The sequence below is a fragment of the Lupinus angustifolius genome, chromosome LG08 (assembly GCF_001865875.1).
Source record: "Lupinus angustifolius cultivar Tanjil chromosome LG08, LupAngTanjil_v1.0, whole genome shotgun sequence".
Classification (NCBI taxonomy): domain Eukaryota; kingdom Viridiplantae; phylum Streptophyta; class Magnoliopsida; order Fabales; family Fabaceae; genus Lupinus; species Lupinus angustifolius.
The window spans coordinates 18,183,138-18,198,330 of NC_032016.1; the positions used below are offsets into that span (position 1 = coordinate 18,183,138).

At 28.6% G+C, this 15,193-nt stretch overlaps 1 protein-coding gene and 1 long non-coding RNA gene across 2 annotated transcripts; one reads left to right on the forward strand and one right to left on the reverse strand.

Annotated features, from left to right (window-relative positions):
• On the forward strand, window positions 593-2,204 carry LOC109354129. The gene is made up of 3 exons (XR_002108502.1): window positions 593-752; window positions 910-1,883; window positions 1,984-2,204. It is a non-coding gene; the product is annotated as an uncharacterized LOC109354129 (long non-coding RNA).
• On the reverse strand, window positions 7,788-13,423 carry LOC109353720 (L-ascorbate oxidase homolog). Its single transcript, XM_019596080.1, has 8 exons — window positions 13,184-13,423; window positions 12,937-13,046; window positions 10,642-10,912; window positions 10,453-10,555; window positions 9,920-10,265; window positions 8,953-9,318; window positions 8,234-8,312; window positions 7,788-8,105 (listed from the first exon to the last, which is right to left on the reverse strand). Exons 1-8 carry the CDS (start codon window positions 13,328-13,330, stop codon window positions 7,884-7,886), a joined length of 1,644 nt encoding a protein of 547 aa, XP_019451625.1. The 5' UTR covers window positions 13,331-13,423; the 3' UTR covers window positions 7,788-7,883.

The window sequence follows — 15,193 nt, forward strand, 5'->3', positions numbered from 1 at the left end:
ATAAACACGTTTATCATTCATTCTATCACAATTGAGAATGTTAACTAATATTAGAACAATTAAAAAGTAAGACAAAATAAATAAAGAAGTTAAGTAATAATAAACATAATAAATAGAGTGAATTACACTAACACCCCAGTGTTTTAGTAAAATTATCATCCAGACCTTTTTAAAACCTACACACAAACCACTAAATAGTATAAACTTATGTATATTTCATTATTTTTTATTCGTTACAAACTACGTCAATAAGTCTAAGGAAATGTTTAAATTACTCTAACTAACCAAAATAAAGAATAAACATCGACATTTATACTATTTGGACTTATCTTCACAATATATCGTATTTTGTTTCACTTAATTACACCTGTCGCCATTTTATATTTAAGAAATTACACTTATCTATCTTACAGATCGTATTCAGTGTAATGTATATATATATATATATATATATATATATATAATTAGGGGGGTTTGTGTTGGTTTTAAAAAAGTTTGGGTGGTTTGTGTAATTTCACTAAACTCAGGGTATGAGTGTAATTTACTCTAACAGAGAAAAGGTGTACGGGTTTTAAGAACCCTTGAACTCAAAAGGGATTTGGAATCCCTGGTTCTTTCTTCTCCATTGACGGCCCCCATAGAGTTGGCGGCAATGGCCAAAGCTTCCGTCTTCAGCTATGGCTTGCGATGGTGGTGACGCGGTGGTTCGGTAATCTATTCTCGCGGTGGTTCGTGGTGGTTCCGAATCGAAGGTGAACTCATCTTCTTCTTTACTTTTTTATTTTTTATTCGGCTCATTCATCTCTTTCCTTTCATTTTTACTTTTCGTTTTATGAATCAATGGCTATGGCATATGCTACGGCTTCCTTCTTTCCGGATAGATGATTTCCTAATTATGTACATATGCAGTGTGAAACATTATTTAAGATGTTTATCAAACCAAGATAGTGACCATGGTTCTTGCGTTAGTAATGACGGAGATGTTGTTGGCCCGTGAGTAATTGCTCTTGGACTGTCCGGAAGTAGCGACTATTAGCCTCACTAAAGACTTCTCACACAAAGTGATGTCAACATGGGTTGATATTTTTTACTTTAACAAATATCCAATGCTTCAGAATATGTATGTTAGATGTATGCATCTCATTTGATATATAGGTTATCCTAAGGGTATTTTACTTATAATTATATAATGAAAATGATAATTGCCTTACCTGAATGTGTTCCTATCTACACGTTGATGTTATTGACTCATTGCTGAGTTCCTGCCTTTTGTTCTCTGGTTCTTGCCTCTGTGTGTATTTGGACTATTTTGTATATGCTCAATCTTTTCTGTTTTTTGTGTCGTAATCTCTTAAGACTCTCTCCTCCACTTACTATTGTTTCTGACTTTTCTATTTCAACTGATGATGTATGTATGCTTGTATCTTTATCATCCTCTTTTATGATAGATAATCTCTTGCCTTTTATAATGGTTTGTGAAGTACATTTTGGTTTGCCAAATAATAACCAGAAACGTGCACAAACCTTTTGTTATCTGAAACTACTCATTATTGCTGATTATGACTGTGTGTTTGTGTAACTGTGCAATAACCTCTGATTTGCACCCCCTAATTGTCATCCTTTGAGATTTTGTTCTCAAAATTCACTACTGCCCCTTCTCCCTGAATTAATATGAATATCAATTCTTAATCGGCCTAGTGTGTAACTGAAAAAATGAGCATATTATCGGACCCTGACTTTTGATTTGCATCTGTTACTAAAACCATCTCTTCAAGTCTCTTTTGATGACTCTCGGCTAGGTTAATGCTGGATTTTTTTAGGTTCAAGTGCAGACCCACTAACAGCTCGTGGGCGTTGGCCAAAGTCAAGATCAACAATAAGGGGTTTGGTTATTGATCCCTTGCCACCCTTGTTAAATAAGGATGTTGTTGTTGTTCTATTTCTTGTGCTAATATATTTTGTTTGCATCATTCGATTGTATAGGTTGGTTTGCAAATGGCACTTACTCACAGTGCTTGCTTAATGACTTCAAACAAAGTTGCAACTATTTGGAACAAGATTCTTTTTATAACACTTATTGGAGACGTAAGAAGCATAGAGCCATTGATTGACTTGTGAATTGTTAACCAGTACTCTTACGACACTTTTTAACATAACAATACTAATACTGATGTTGTACATAATTAATTTATATATTATTTATCCGAACGCTTTTGCAAATCATGAAATGATGTTTTTATTTTTTATTGAGTTTTGCACCAAAGATAAAAAGTAAAGGTAGGATAAAATTGGGTGTTCACAATCCTAATCTAGATATGACCAAATGAGCATAAGGCATGTTGATTGTTGAGTCATGTTCAAGCTTTAATAGAACATTGTCTTCATCAAAACATAGGCAAAGTATTGCTAATGCTATCCTTGACACTTTATATTTTCATTGATATGATCTAATTTCTCGATAAACGGTGTGTCCGAATATTTTCGGATAATTTCGTCTGGAAATATACATTCTCCCGATTTAGGAACTTGCCCGAAACGTCGAAACTTGAATTTCAAGGTGAAAATATATAGAGATGCGTTATGGACAAACTTGGCGTCTATTTGGACTAGAAATAATATTTTGAAGCCAACATCAAAATCGGAATTTGATTCCGAGTTATGAAACTAAAAAACTGGGTGAAAACTCGATAAAACGACCCGAAATCGTCTCGGAAACTTTTATTCTCCGGAAATCTTGAAAAAATAGGGCAAGCAAGAAAACTATAATACAAGACTAAAATTCAACTGAGGTTTAGCCAAAAACATTACTGATTAATTTTTATAATTAATCCATTAATATTAATTGCTTAATTAAAAGTGCTCTAAAAAATACGGTGTTAAAGACTACTTTTGCATGAAGACTTTTCCAGGACAAAATACCAACTAGGGAAGTACTTCTCACAAGGGGGGTGTCTCTATATCAGAAGAGGACCTCTATGTACCTTTTGTGTTGAACACCCTCAATTTACTCAACATCTTTTCTCTTTATGCAAGTTCACCTATTCTGTTTGGCAACTTATCTTCAATTGGTTGGACACTAATATTGTTCTTCCTCTTGCACCCATTCATTATTTTAACACTCACATGAGCATAGTGAAAGACAGAAGATTTTGGAGGGTAATTTTGTTAACTATAATTTGGACAATTTAATTATATTCAAACTATGGTATCCAGAAGTAAAGCAATAATTTTTGCATTGTCCAAATATCATGCAATTAAGTGTTATTCTTACTTCACCCTTTAAGGAGACCATCATAGATCACTTCATTGAACGCTTACGCTAATCTTCTCTCTTTATTTTGTCAATAAATTGCTACTTCCATTTCTCTATAACCGGATCTTAATCACAATTCATACTAGCAAGTTACCTGTGTATTTGCACGGGCCGTAATTTTTGCCGCATGGGTAAAAATGTACATATTACATGTGCATTCACATGATTAAGAACATACATGTTATATGTGCATTCATATTGGTAATAACAAACATGTGACTCATACATTTTAATGGTTCAAACACATACGTTACTCGTACGTTCATATTGCTAAGAATATATATATTAATCACACATTTGTATAGTTGAAACACACATAAGGAATGCTTAAAATTAGCGAATCATAAATAATTTAATCAAATATAAATCAAATCAATTAATTATCATAATCAATTATACATAATATGAAATTGAATATGTTAATATTAATTGCAAACGTTTTTAAGATCTTTTTTATTAATTATTATTAAAATCATTATTTTGAAATAAATCCATTGTCAGTTATTTTTTAAGAGAGATGGAATATCAATATATTTTCTTATTAATTGTAATATCATAACTCATTATATGATTAATTGAAAAGAGGAAGACAGTTTCGACCATATATTTGTAGCCTCATTATTAAGTTTTCGTAAATTTATTCTTTACAGTTATGCAAATTTATATCCATAATGAGCATTGCTTAAAATTAGCGAATCATAAATAATTTAATCAAAATATAAATCAAATCAATTAATTATCATAATCAATTATACATAATATGAAATTGAATATGTTAATATTAATTGCAAACGTTTTAAGATCTTTTTTTAATAATTAGTATTAAAATCATTATTTTGAAATAAATCCATTGTCAGTTATTTTGTAAGGGAATTAGAATATCAACATATTTCCTTATTAATTGTAATATCATAACTCATTATATGACTAATTAAGAACATACATGTTATCTGTGCATTCATATTGTTAATAACAAACATGTGACTCATACATTTTAATGGTTCAAACACATATGTTACTCATACATTTACATTGCTAAGAATACATATATTAATCACACATTTGTATAGTTAAAACACACACGAGGAATGCTTAAAATTAGTGAATCATAAATAATTTAATCAAAATATAAATCAAATCAATTAATTATCATAATCAATTATACATAATATGAAATTGAATATGTTAATATTAGTTGCAAACGTTTTAAGATCTTTTTTAATAATTAGTATAAAATCATTATTTTGAAATAAATACATTGTCAGTTATTTTTTTAAGGAAGTTAGAATATCAACATATTTCCTTATTAATTGTAATATCATAACTAAGAAGTAAATTGAAATGAAATAAGAGTAGAGAGATGAAAGATTAATTTGAAGAAGATAGACTATTCTTTGGACAACCTATTCTCACATATATATTTATATTAAGATAGTAGAAGAATGATATAGTGTGTGAGAGTTCATTATAATAATCTGTGGGCATTTTGGAGGGGGAAAATTAAGGAAATTGTGACATGTGTCAATGATGACATAGCAAGGAGCTTAAGTTAAGGAGATGGTGACATGTGTTAATAAAGAGTTTTTTTTGTTATATAGATAATAGAATAATAACATAGAATATTTTAGGAGGGGAAAATGTAAGGAGGAGGTGACATGTGGCATGAAGGGAAAAAATGTGAGGAGAATGTGACACGTGGCATGAATAGTTTTTTTTATTATATTGTTAATAGAAGATTATTAAGTTTTCGCAAATTTATTATTTACAGTTACGAAAATTTATATCCATAATGAGCATTGTTTAAAATTAGCGAATCATAAATAATTTAATCAAAATATAAATCAAATCAATTAATTATCATAATCAATTATATATAATATGAAATTAAATATGTTAATATTAATTGCAAACGTTTTAAGATCTTTTTTACTAATTAGTATTAAAATCATTATTTTGAAATAAATACATTGTCAGTTATTTTTTAAGGGAGTTAGAATATCAACATATTTCCTTATTAATTGTAATATCATAACTCATTATATGACTAATTGAAAAGAGGAAGACAGTTTCGACCATATATTTGTAGCCTCATTATTAAGTTTTCGCAAATTTATTATTTACAGTTATGCAAATTTATATCCATAATGAGATTGCTTAAAATTAGTGAATCATAAATAATTTAATCAAAATATAAATCAAATCAATTAATTATCATAATCAATTATACATAATATGAAACTGAATATATTAATATTAATTGCAAACGTTTTAAGATCTTTTTTAATAATTAGTATTAAAATTATTATTTTGAAATAAATTCATTGTCAGTTATTTTTTAAGGGAATTAGAATATCAACATATTTCCTTATTAATTGTAATATCATAACTAAGAAGTAAATTGAAATGAAATAAGAGTAGAGAGATGAAAGATTAATTTGAAGAAGATAGACTATTCTTTGGACAACCTATTCTCACATATATTTATATTAAGATAGTAGAAGAATGATATAGTGTGTGAGAGTTCATTATAATAATCTGTGGGCATTTTGGAGGGGGAAAGTTAAGGAAATTGTGACATGTGTCAATGATGACATGACAAGGAGCTTAAGTTAAGGAGATTGTGACATGTGTTAATAAGGAGTTTTTTGTTATATAGATAATAGATAGATTAATAACATAGAACATTTTAGGATGGGAAAATGTAAGGAGGAGGTGACATGTGGCATGAAGGGAAAAAATGTGAGGAGAATATGACATATGACATGAATGAGTTTTTTTTTATTATATTGTTAATAGATAGAATAGATGTCAAATGAAAAGTAGGACTCTCAGAGTATCTTGATCATAGAATCAAGCGTATCACATATTATATCAATAAAAGTAAATATGTAGTCAATTTTATCCCTAGATAAAAGCTTTTTCCTTTCTCAAGTCATATTCTTTATAAAAGATAAGGAGTGAGGAGGATCTGACATTACCCAGTCACCTAGTTTAACTTGATTATAATCGGATCTAAATATGGTTTATGATTGGGTTTCATTGGGTCTAGGAATGAAATTGAGTTTAAAAATTAGATTAGGTCAATATTTAGGATCAGGTAAAGGAAAAATATGAGGATAGGATGAGGATGAGGATGAGGATGAGAATGAGGATGAGGAAAGTATGGGGATGAGGATGAGGATGAGGATAGGATAGGATGAGGATGAGGTTGAGGATGAGGATAAGATGAGGATGAGGAAAGTATGGGGATGTCCAATCCATGATCACTCATTCATTGTGTTTGTATGAGTGTCTATTCAATTGTGTACATATAATGATATCTTTTTGGTTGAAAATATCATTGATTATATAATTTTTGAACATATATATATGATTAACAATATATATACACTAGTGTGTCGACAGACACTCCGTGTTTGTTGATCCACATTCTTATTTTTTTATATCAATTATATAAACAAAGTTTTTCTAAATTTCTTAACTTATGCGGATAAATATTTCAAAGTTTCTACAGAGAGACACATTACTTTCCTAAAAAAATTTCAACTTCGCCATTATCTTTTTTTTCATTCTGCCTAGTAGAATTATGTGGTTAATATATCAAATCTAATTAAATTCCATTTTTTTATGATTTATGCAACAACATGTATGTTACAAAATCATCTCCATGTGTTACAAAATTATCTCCCATGAGTGTTACAAAATTATTAGTAACTTGTATGTTACAAAATTATTAGCAACTAGCATATTATGAAGACAAATATAAAAACATTGGATATAGTAAATGGACAAATTTGGAATATAAAAATTACGTCTATTCAATTACATATATTTGCCCCGTAACCATGTTTTGACTTCATATATTAGTATACATACATAATTTCATATGGTAAATAACATATTCATAATAACATGTAACATTGAGAAGTTTTTATCTAAAAATGATATGTATTGTATTTAATTATGTCTAAGGTAGAGTTTAAAGGCTGAACTAGTCGAACATTTGGAATCAAGTTAGCTTCGAGTTCAAAAAATGACTCAACCAACATTTAGAATCGTGTAACGAACAAGCCCCCCATGTTAACCCCTTAAACTAATGACCATTTATTTGCAAAAAATGTTCAAAGCAAATCATTTATTAACTAAGTGTGTAAAGCATAATATATATGTAATGCAATTGTTAAAGATTTATACATAATACATCATTCAAAATTTATTTTTATTACTTATATTTAAAAATCATGAATTACATAACAATAATATAAAAATCTCTTACATTGTCATTCCATACATCCTTTTCCCCTTCACTAATCCCAAATAACTTCATGGAGAAATGTAATGCAAGGACATCTAGCATATGCAACCTCATTATTTTCAATATATATAGCGTTGACATTCTTAGAGATGTATATAAAGTTTTCAAAGATGTTCATCACAGTAAAGGCGCATAGCATAAATTATTAAATGTCTATTATAATCAAACAATGAGAGCATATTATTAAATAATCATATGTTTACTATATGAAATGCATAATCAAATTCTAAGGTTCTCTCTCAGAGTATGAAACCTTCAAGCAGTTGTTACGTTACCAAGGGATCTCCCAGTTGCCTTGCCACATAGAAGAACATTCTTTGGAATAGGATATTCATATTTGGATACGGATGATGTTGCATACACGCGTAAATAAAACTGTTGACCAAGGTATTGGCGTGCCCAAAATTCAGACCTTAAGTTCCACATTCCTACATTGTCTGGGGCAAAATATACTGCAGTCCAAGACTTGGGATATACCTGCACAAGTCAAGATTATCAAATATGTGAATCTAGTTCTAACTATTTATCTTATCTTATATTGTGAGAAACATATAAAATATAGATATGCCACGAAAACAATGCCTATGAATATGGCTTATTCTCACCTGAATGGTGCAACGAGCAATAGCATCGTGAAGATTGTAATGCTTCCTACTATCAGGTGTCCATTGTCCTCCATCCATACTACATATATAATAGAAATTTTATTGCCTTCTTATAAAAAATAGGAAGATAAAAGTCGGCAACGTTTATCATTTAAGAAAAGAAATTCTGAATCATATTTTTACAATAAATCTTATAATTACTTAATAAAAAAAAGTAAAAAGCATTAATTATTTGATTTCATAAAATATTAAAGGGGAAATTATAATAACCGCACCACATATATAACTTAATTATACTAAGTACTCCTTTAATATCAAAAGCTACACTCACTTCCTTAAACAAGATTAGTATATTATAGTCATCTCTGTTTAAGAGAGGTTAGCGTAATGACTAAACATACAGTGAGTGTAACATTTTGAACAAAAAGAAATACTATTTTAATTTCCCCCAGACTAGATACTTTGAATTTTTCATTTAATATCTGTATTAAATGTTCATACATTTCAGTGTGACTTATTTTCATGTAAGTTTCTTTTAGGAGGAATGTGATTCTAGAAATATAGACTTCTTTACACAAATCAGGATAATGTATGTGCATATACATATTGATAATTATTACATCAAATTTAAACATATTAATAATATATCTTTCAAGGAAATAGAACAAAATTAGTGTATAATGTTAAGCAATGAGGATGATATGTAGTAGTGTGCTTACCCAACAACATAGAAAGAGTATCCATCAAGGTGATAGCTCTGAATGGTATTCTCATAGTTTTGGAAGACAATCTCAAGAAATGCTTTGAAGTCAGATTGCGTTACAGAAGTGTCAAGGTGAATGGGGCCACTAGTAGGTTTGTCTTGTATACTACCATTACGGTAAACCCCTTCGATTTTGAAGTGGTCGGCGAGCTTAAGAGGAGTGTCTGGGGCAACATATGAGACACCATTGATTGCATATCTTTGCTTTCCATTCACAATTCCTTGAGAGTTTGAGAGTATGATGGTTCTGGTTACGTTTATTAGACCGTAATGATATGTGCCTTGGGGGTTTGGCCTTGGTCCACTTGCTGTCAAGTTGATCCTGTTTTTTTTAACAATATTTAGTGTAAAATTCAGTTCATCCATCTTTTCATAATAATATTTCATATGCAGAGAGAGGTACATTTCATGTGATTCAATGAATCAAATAGTAAATCGTGAGATGATATTTATAAGATAAATGGGGAAATAAAAAATGATACAAGGTATAGAAAAATGAGTGCATAATACATTTGAGTTAAACCAAAAAACATATTATATCTAATGGCGATACCAAATGAAGTAAACATTTTACTCCTCGGAATACTTTACTATATAGTTTTATCTAATTATCATCTAGGTCAGTTCGAGATGTATTTTGTTAATATAAACATTACCTATCAAATACTTCACCTGGTTCTATTTGCTAAATTTCAAACTTAAGACCTCTTATTAAGTTAAAATAGATTGAGTTGATCTCAATGCTTATGAAGTAGCAATTAATGTAGGAAAAACCAACAAGATATTTGTATAGTGGTATAAGACTATATTAAATTATCTAGATGATTGAAAGAGCAATGGTTTGATTCTTGAGAAATGTCACTTGTTGAGAGATAATCACCTATCCCAAATGATGTTATTCTTTTAATGGAGTTGATAAATACCTGATGGAGCGGGCCTGCTCCAAGGAGAAGTTAATGTCGGTGGTAGGTCCAGCAGGGGGTGGGCCTGATACTGGGCTCTTAGAGTTGCTGTAATGAAGAATTCCAGTGGTAGTGAGAACTTGAGATGTGAATCTACTTGAAACCACAATGTAATAGTCCTTATCAGGTTGATCAGCTGTTACTAGAACTGAATATGACTGACCCACATGAAGATCAAGAGAGGTATATGTAGTTTGAATAGTGTGTTTCCCTTCCACTTCTACTAGCGTCAGTTTGTGGTTTTGGATGCGAAAATTGAGGGAATTTTGTAACCCCACATTCGATATTCTCAATCTGTAAGTCTTTCCTGAAGTGGGAATGATAGAAGTTAAAAAATAGTTGAGCATAATTTAAGTTCATGATGATGTTAATAAAGAATAAGAGAAGAATCCATGAAAATGTTAAGTAAGGAAAGCTAAGTAAAGACATGCATGTGAGTCTTATTATGTCACATGATATTTTCAAACAAAATTATATTGATAGGGCATGCATACCTTTTACCACATTGAAAGATGTTCCGTTAGGGCCACGACCATTAATGAGTATTCCATCTGGGAAACTTAGGATCTTACCACTATCAAGTTGGTTCCTCAAATCCTGTGAAATAATAATACAAACAAATTCGTTATAATTTACCAAATGATAGTTTAAGTATAAGGGGGAATATGAATGAAAAATAATACCTTGTGGTTGGTCTTGTACCAATCTCCAATGAGGACAGTGTAATCATCAGCAGGCTTAGGGAAGGGGACTGGAATTAGAGGCTGGCTGAGGACCCTGATGCCTCCAAAAGCTCCAGCTGCTCTGTGAAAAGCAAGTGATGGGAAGTAGAAAAAGCTTCCAATTTGATCCTTCACTTGAATTTTATATGTGAAGTTCTTCCCTGGTGGGATGGGGCATGTTGTTCCAAATACCCCATCTTGATATGAGTTCCTTCTCTGCTGGACCCCACTCCTGTGATTCACCATAAATTTATACGTGACTTTATAATAACAAGTATATATTATATATATGAACATGTGTTGATAACATTATTCACTAGAATTTGCATGAACATTTTATCTTTTCTACTGATTTAGTTTGAGGCAAATAAATTCGGAAAAAGAGATGCCATAGTAGTATTATCTCAGATAGTAGTCAATTCACTCATTTTTGTAGTATTATCCTATATAGATGCCAGAGTAGTATTAACCTCTATATCTTAATTTATCTGATAATGATCATTTTTAGTATTGGAGATGAGAATTTTTGTTTTTGCCTTGTTTTGCTTCTGAGGGTAAAACTGTACAAATATCTTCTCATTTTAATTAAAATGGGCACTACTGTAACTTAATGTTGTGCGTACTATGAATAGTAGAAATTTAATCAAAACTATTATTTTTAAGATATTAAAATCAGAATCGATCATCCAACTCTCAATATATCTGATTACCGACCTACTCATTAGACCAATAATAAGTCATTAGTTCAACTTGACACAAACCAAACACATAAATATGTATTTTTAGTAGGCAATTAATATTTTAAGGATTGATATAAAACTATTCCAAATATATAAAGTAGGGTGGAAGTAAAAGAGTTTGAACAATTAAATAAATTTACAATAAACAAATTGTGTTTTAGCATTATAATTAACAGTAAAAAAATTATAGTAATACATATCATACTAAGTAGTTCAACAAGTAAATCAATCTCTATACTAATATAATATGATAGTTATAATGAACATTTAATTAAACTGACCAAAATTGGAAAGTATTGGTCAATATATTTCTAACATATATTTTAAACTATATCTAATAGTTATTGTAAGATGGTCAAACATTAAATCATTTCAATAACAAAATTATATGTTAGAAATAATAATAATATTTATATTTATAATTTTATTATTCTTATTTTAAAATACACGTTAAAGATGTAAACCTTAAATCTAATAGTTATTTGTAACATGGTCAAACATTAAATCATTTCAATAACAAAATTATATGTTAGAAATAATAATGATATTTATATTTATAATTTTATTATAAAATATATAACTTAATTATATTTAGTTTAATTAGTAAACTCTATCATCATATGAGTATTCTAACTAATATAATATATATATATATATGTACATGTGTTATTTTTGGAGAAAGTTGGGATAAAAATTTATTAGAAAATATCAGTTTTTAAAACTTCTTTTTATAACTTCTAATTTTGTATTTCCCCGAAAATGATGAAATAAAAAGCACAAAAATATTCTTTCCTAATTACTTTTTCACTCCCCACTCCCCAGTGTGGAAAGCCAGAATGCATTGCTGACAATTATTTAGTACCGACAATGCTTCTGATCTAACCTGATATAAATACGTTCTAAATTATCATGAAAGCTCATAGACCAAAATCACCTATTTTGGCCCTTCCCGTTGGATAAAAAATAATTTGTCTTTGTATTGATCAAATCTTAGAAAAGAGAAAAAATATATTATGAATTTTATATATTATCATTGTATTATTTATATTTTATTATCATTGAATCTTAAAAACGTAATACAAATGACTTATATAATGATATTATATAAAATTTTACACTTACAAATAATGCATAGATATTACATTCATTTAAAAAATAATCACTTTATAATTAAATCTTCAAAATAAAGAGACTCAAATAAATTGGTGACTAAAATCACCTACCTTGGCACTTTTTATTTGTGTAAGATAAGAATAAAATTGGTGATATATTTATACTTTCAAATAAAAAGGACTAAAATATATAATAATAAAAAGAATTATACAAGAATGATGGATAGGAATAATAATAGCAATAAAAATAAAAATAATATAATTTATTCCACGCGCATACATGGTAACTGTTTTGAACATTAATTGTGAATGTTAGTATTGACTACATATAGATTTTAATCATTACAAGTGATATGTAAATTTTGAAACAAGATATGCACCACTAGTAAAGAAAAAGAAAATACCATGATAGAAGAAAAGGCTCGTCCAAACCATTGAAGACATTGATGATAAGATTTTCGTTGGTAATAGTATTAATGTCTGGACCTGGGAATTGTCCATTGATAAGTATTCCCTATATCACAAAGTAAACAAAAACAAGTAAACCAACGTATGTTCCCTTCACACTCACATTGAACGAAAACTGAAATAATAAACATGTAAAATAACATAGAATATAGAAATCTTGATATTAAGACAGGAGAATAATACTTGTTGGCGAACACCAAGTGGAGAAATGTCTCCATATGTAACTTTCCAGTCGAAGAACTTGGACGGATCTCCAGCACTAGTAATGGCAAACAGAGAAACAATAACGCATAAACAAAGAGCGCCAACTGCAGCTATGTTGAGCGCCATTATCGCTGGTTTTTATTGATTGTGGTTATGTGAAGGGATTTAGAGAGAGTGTGTGGGCTTAAAAGGAGAAGAGAAACGGGTAAGGAGCGGCTAGGAATATGCACACATTTATATAACAGGAGGAGCTATCTATGAAGGGATGATTGAATGTAGCACTGAGGTGTAAATTGAATGTGCACACTAATGATTAGCATATTCCATAAAGTTAATTAAATATTATATAATATATTTTTTATTATTTTTAAATTATATACTTATTTTATTATTATTTTATAAAGAATTTTAGCGATTAAATTATTCTAATAAATTTATTATATATATTATTAATGGTGTAATAATTATTTTACTATATATTGATAATCAAAATAGGTATAAATAAATAATTAAGCTTAGAAAATTTATTGACTAGTCTTGAATATCCAAATTTATTGACTACTCTTGAATATCCAAAATACTACCCAATAATGAGGGTTTAAGACGCTAAGGATTACTTGCCCCCACACATGTCTTCCTTATATGATACTTTGTTCTATATGTGTTTTCACTTATTAATGTTATAATTATTACCGATAGAGATTTCATGCTTGTGGGCCTCACATTTTTTAGTTTTTTATTTTAAATATTTAAGTTTTATATACTTTTTATTTTCAATATATTATATATTCTAAAATTTATTAGGTCCACTTTATATTATATTTTTTATCTTTATTTTAATGGTTAGATTAAGGTGAGATGGCGATTAATATGTTGATAGTGATTACATATGATTATATGATTTTTTATAGAAATTAAATAATGTTAAAGACAAAATAATAAACCGAAAATTATACAATGATAAAAATTACACAATATTTTCTCTTTTTTATATAGTATAGATATAAGTAAACTTTGTTTACAAAGAAACAAGATCTGCAATGCTTGATAAGCCTAAATCTATATATGATACATTTTGTAAATGGTGAAAATATGCAACAACGGAATACCTTTTATCTTCTGCATATGTGCACATATTATTATTTTCATAATGCCTTGTTGATAGCTGAACTTGTATTTTGTTATTAGAAAGGATAACATAAATTGTGTGGAAAAATTATATGTTTAGGTAAAAAATTAGGCTAGTACTGAAATTATTAAAATTAATATTATAAGAACGTTGTCAAAATTTTATAAAAATTGAAAGATAAAAACCTAAAAAAGCTGATAATTATCATATTAAAAAAAGTTCAAGAAGATAAAAGATTTAATATATAATAATTATCACACAATAGTAACATACTTTGCTTCCAATCTCCCCCACATGATTTGATATTTAAATATTAATAATTTGTATTATAAATAAATGTGTAACTTCTTTTTGCCACATTTTATTCATAAACAACTTATATTTGCAACTTTACATCCTATAACTGTAAAATAAATGTTTGACAATCACATTTTATCCCCTCATTAGGGTCTCCAAATACATACTAATCCAAAAAAGAAGTCGAAAACCAGTTCAAAAAATTAAAACTGTAAAAAATTGTATTTTTGGATTGTGTTAGACCAATTTTTAAAAAACTGATGATCCAGTCAAATTTTGATTTGTATATATATATATATATATATATGAAAATGAAGATTATTTCATTTCAGAATCTAATTAACCTTGTGATTGGTATTCTAATATTTGCATTTTTAATATTTTCTAATTGTTAAAAGTGTATGATTTATTAGTTAACATTTTTTATTGTTAAAACTATGTTAATATGCTACTAATGTTGCTTTCCTATTGTTTTTATTTTTAGTTCAAATCAATATTATTAATGTTTATTTAATATTTGTGTGTATCACACTTGATATTAGAAATCTTAGAGTAGACTTATT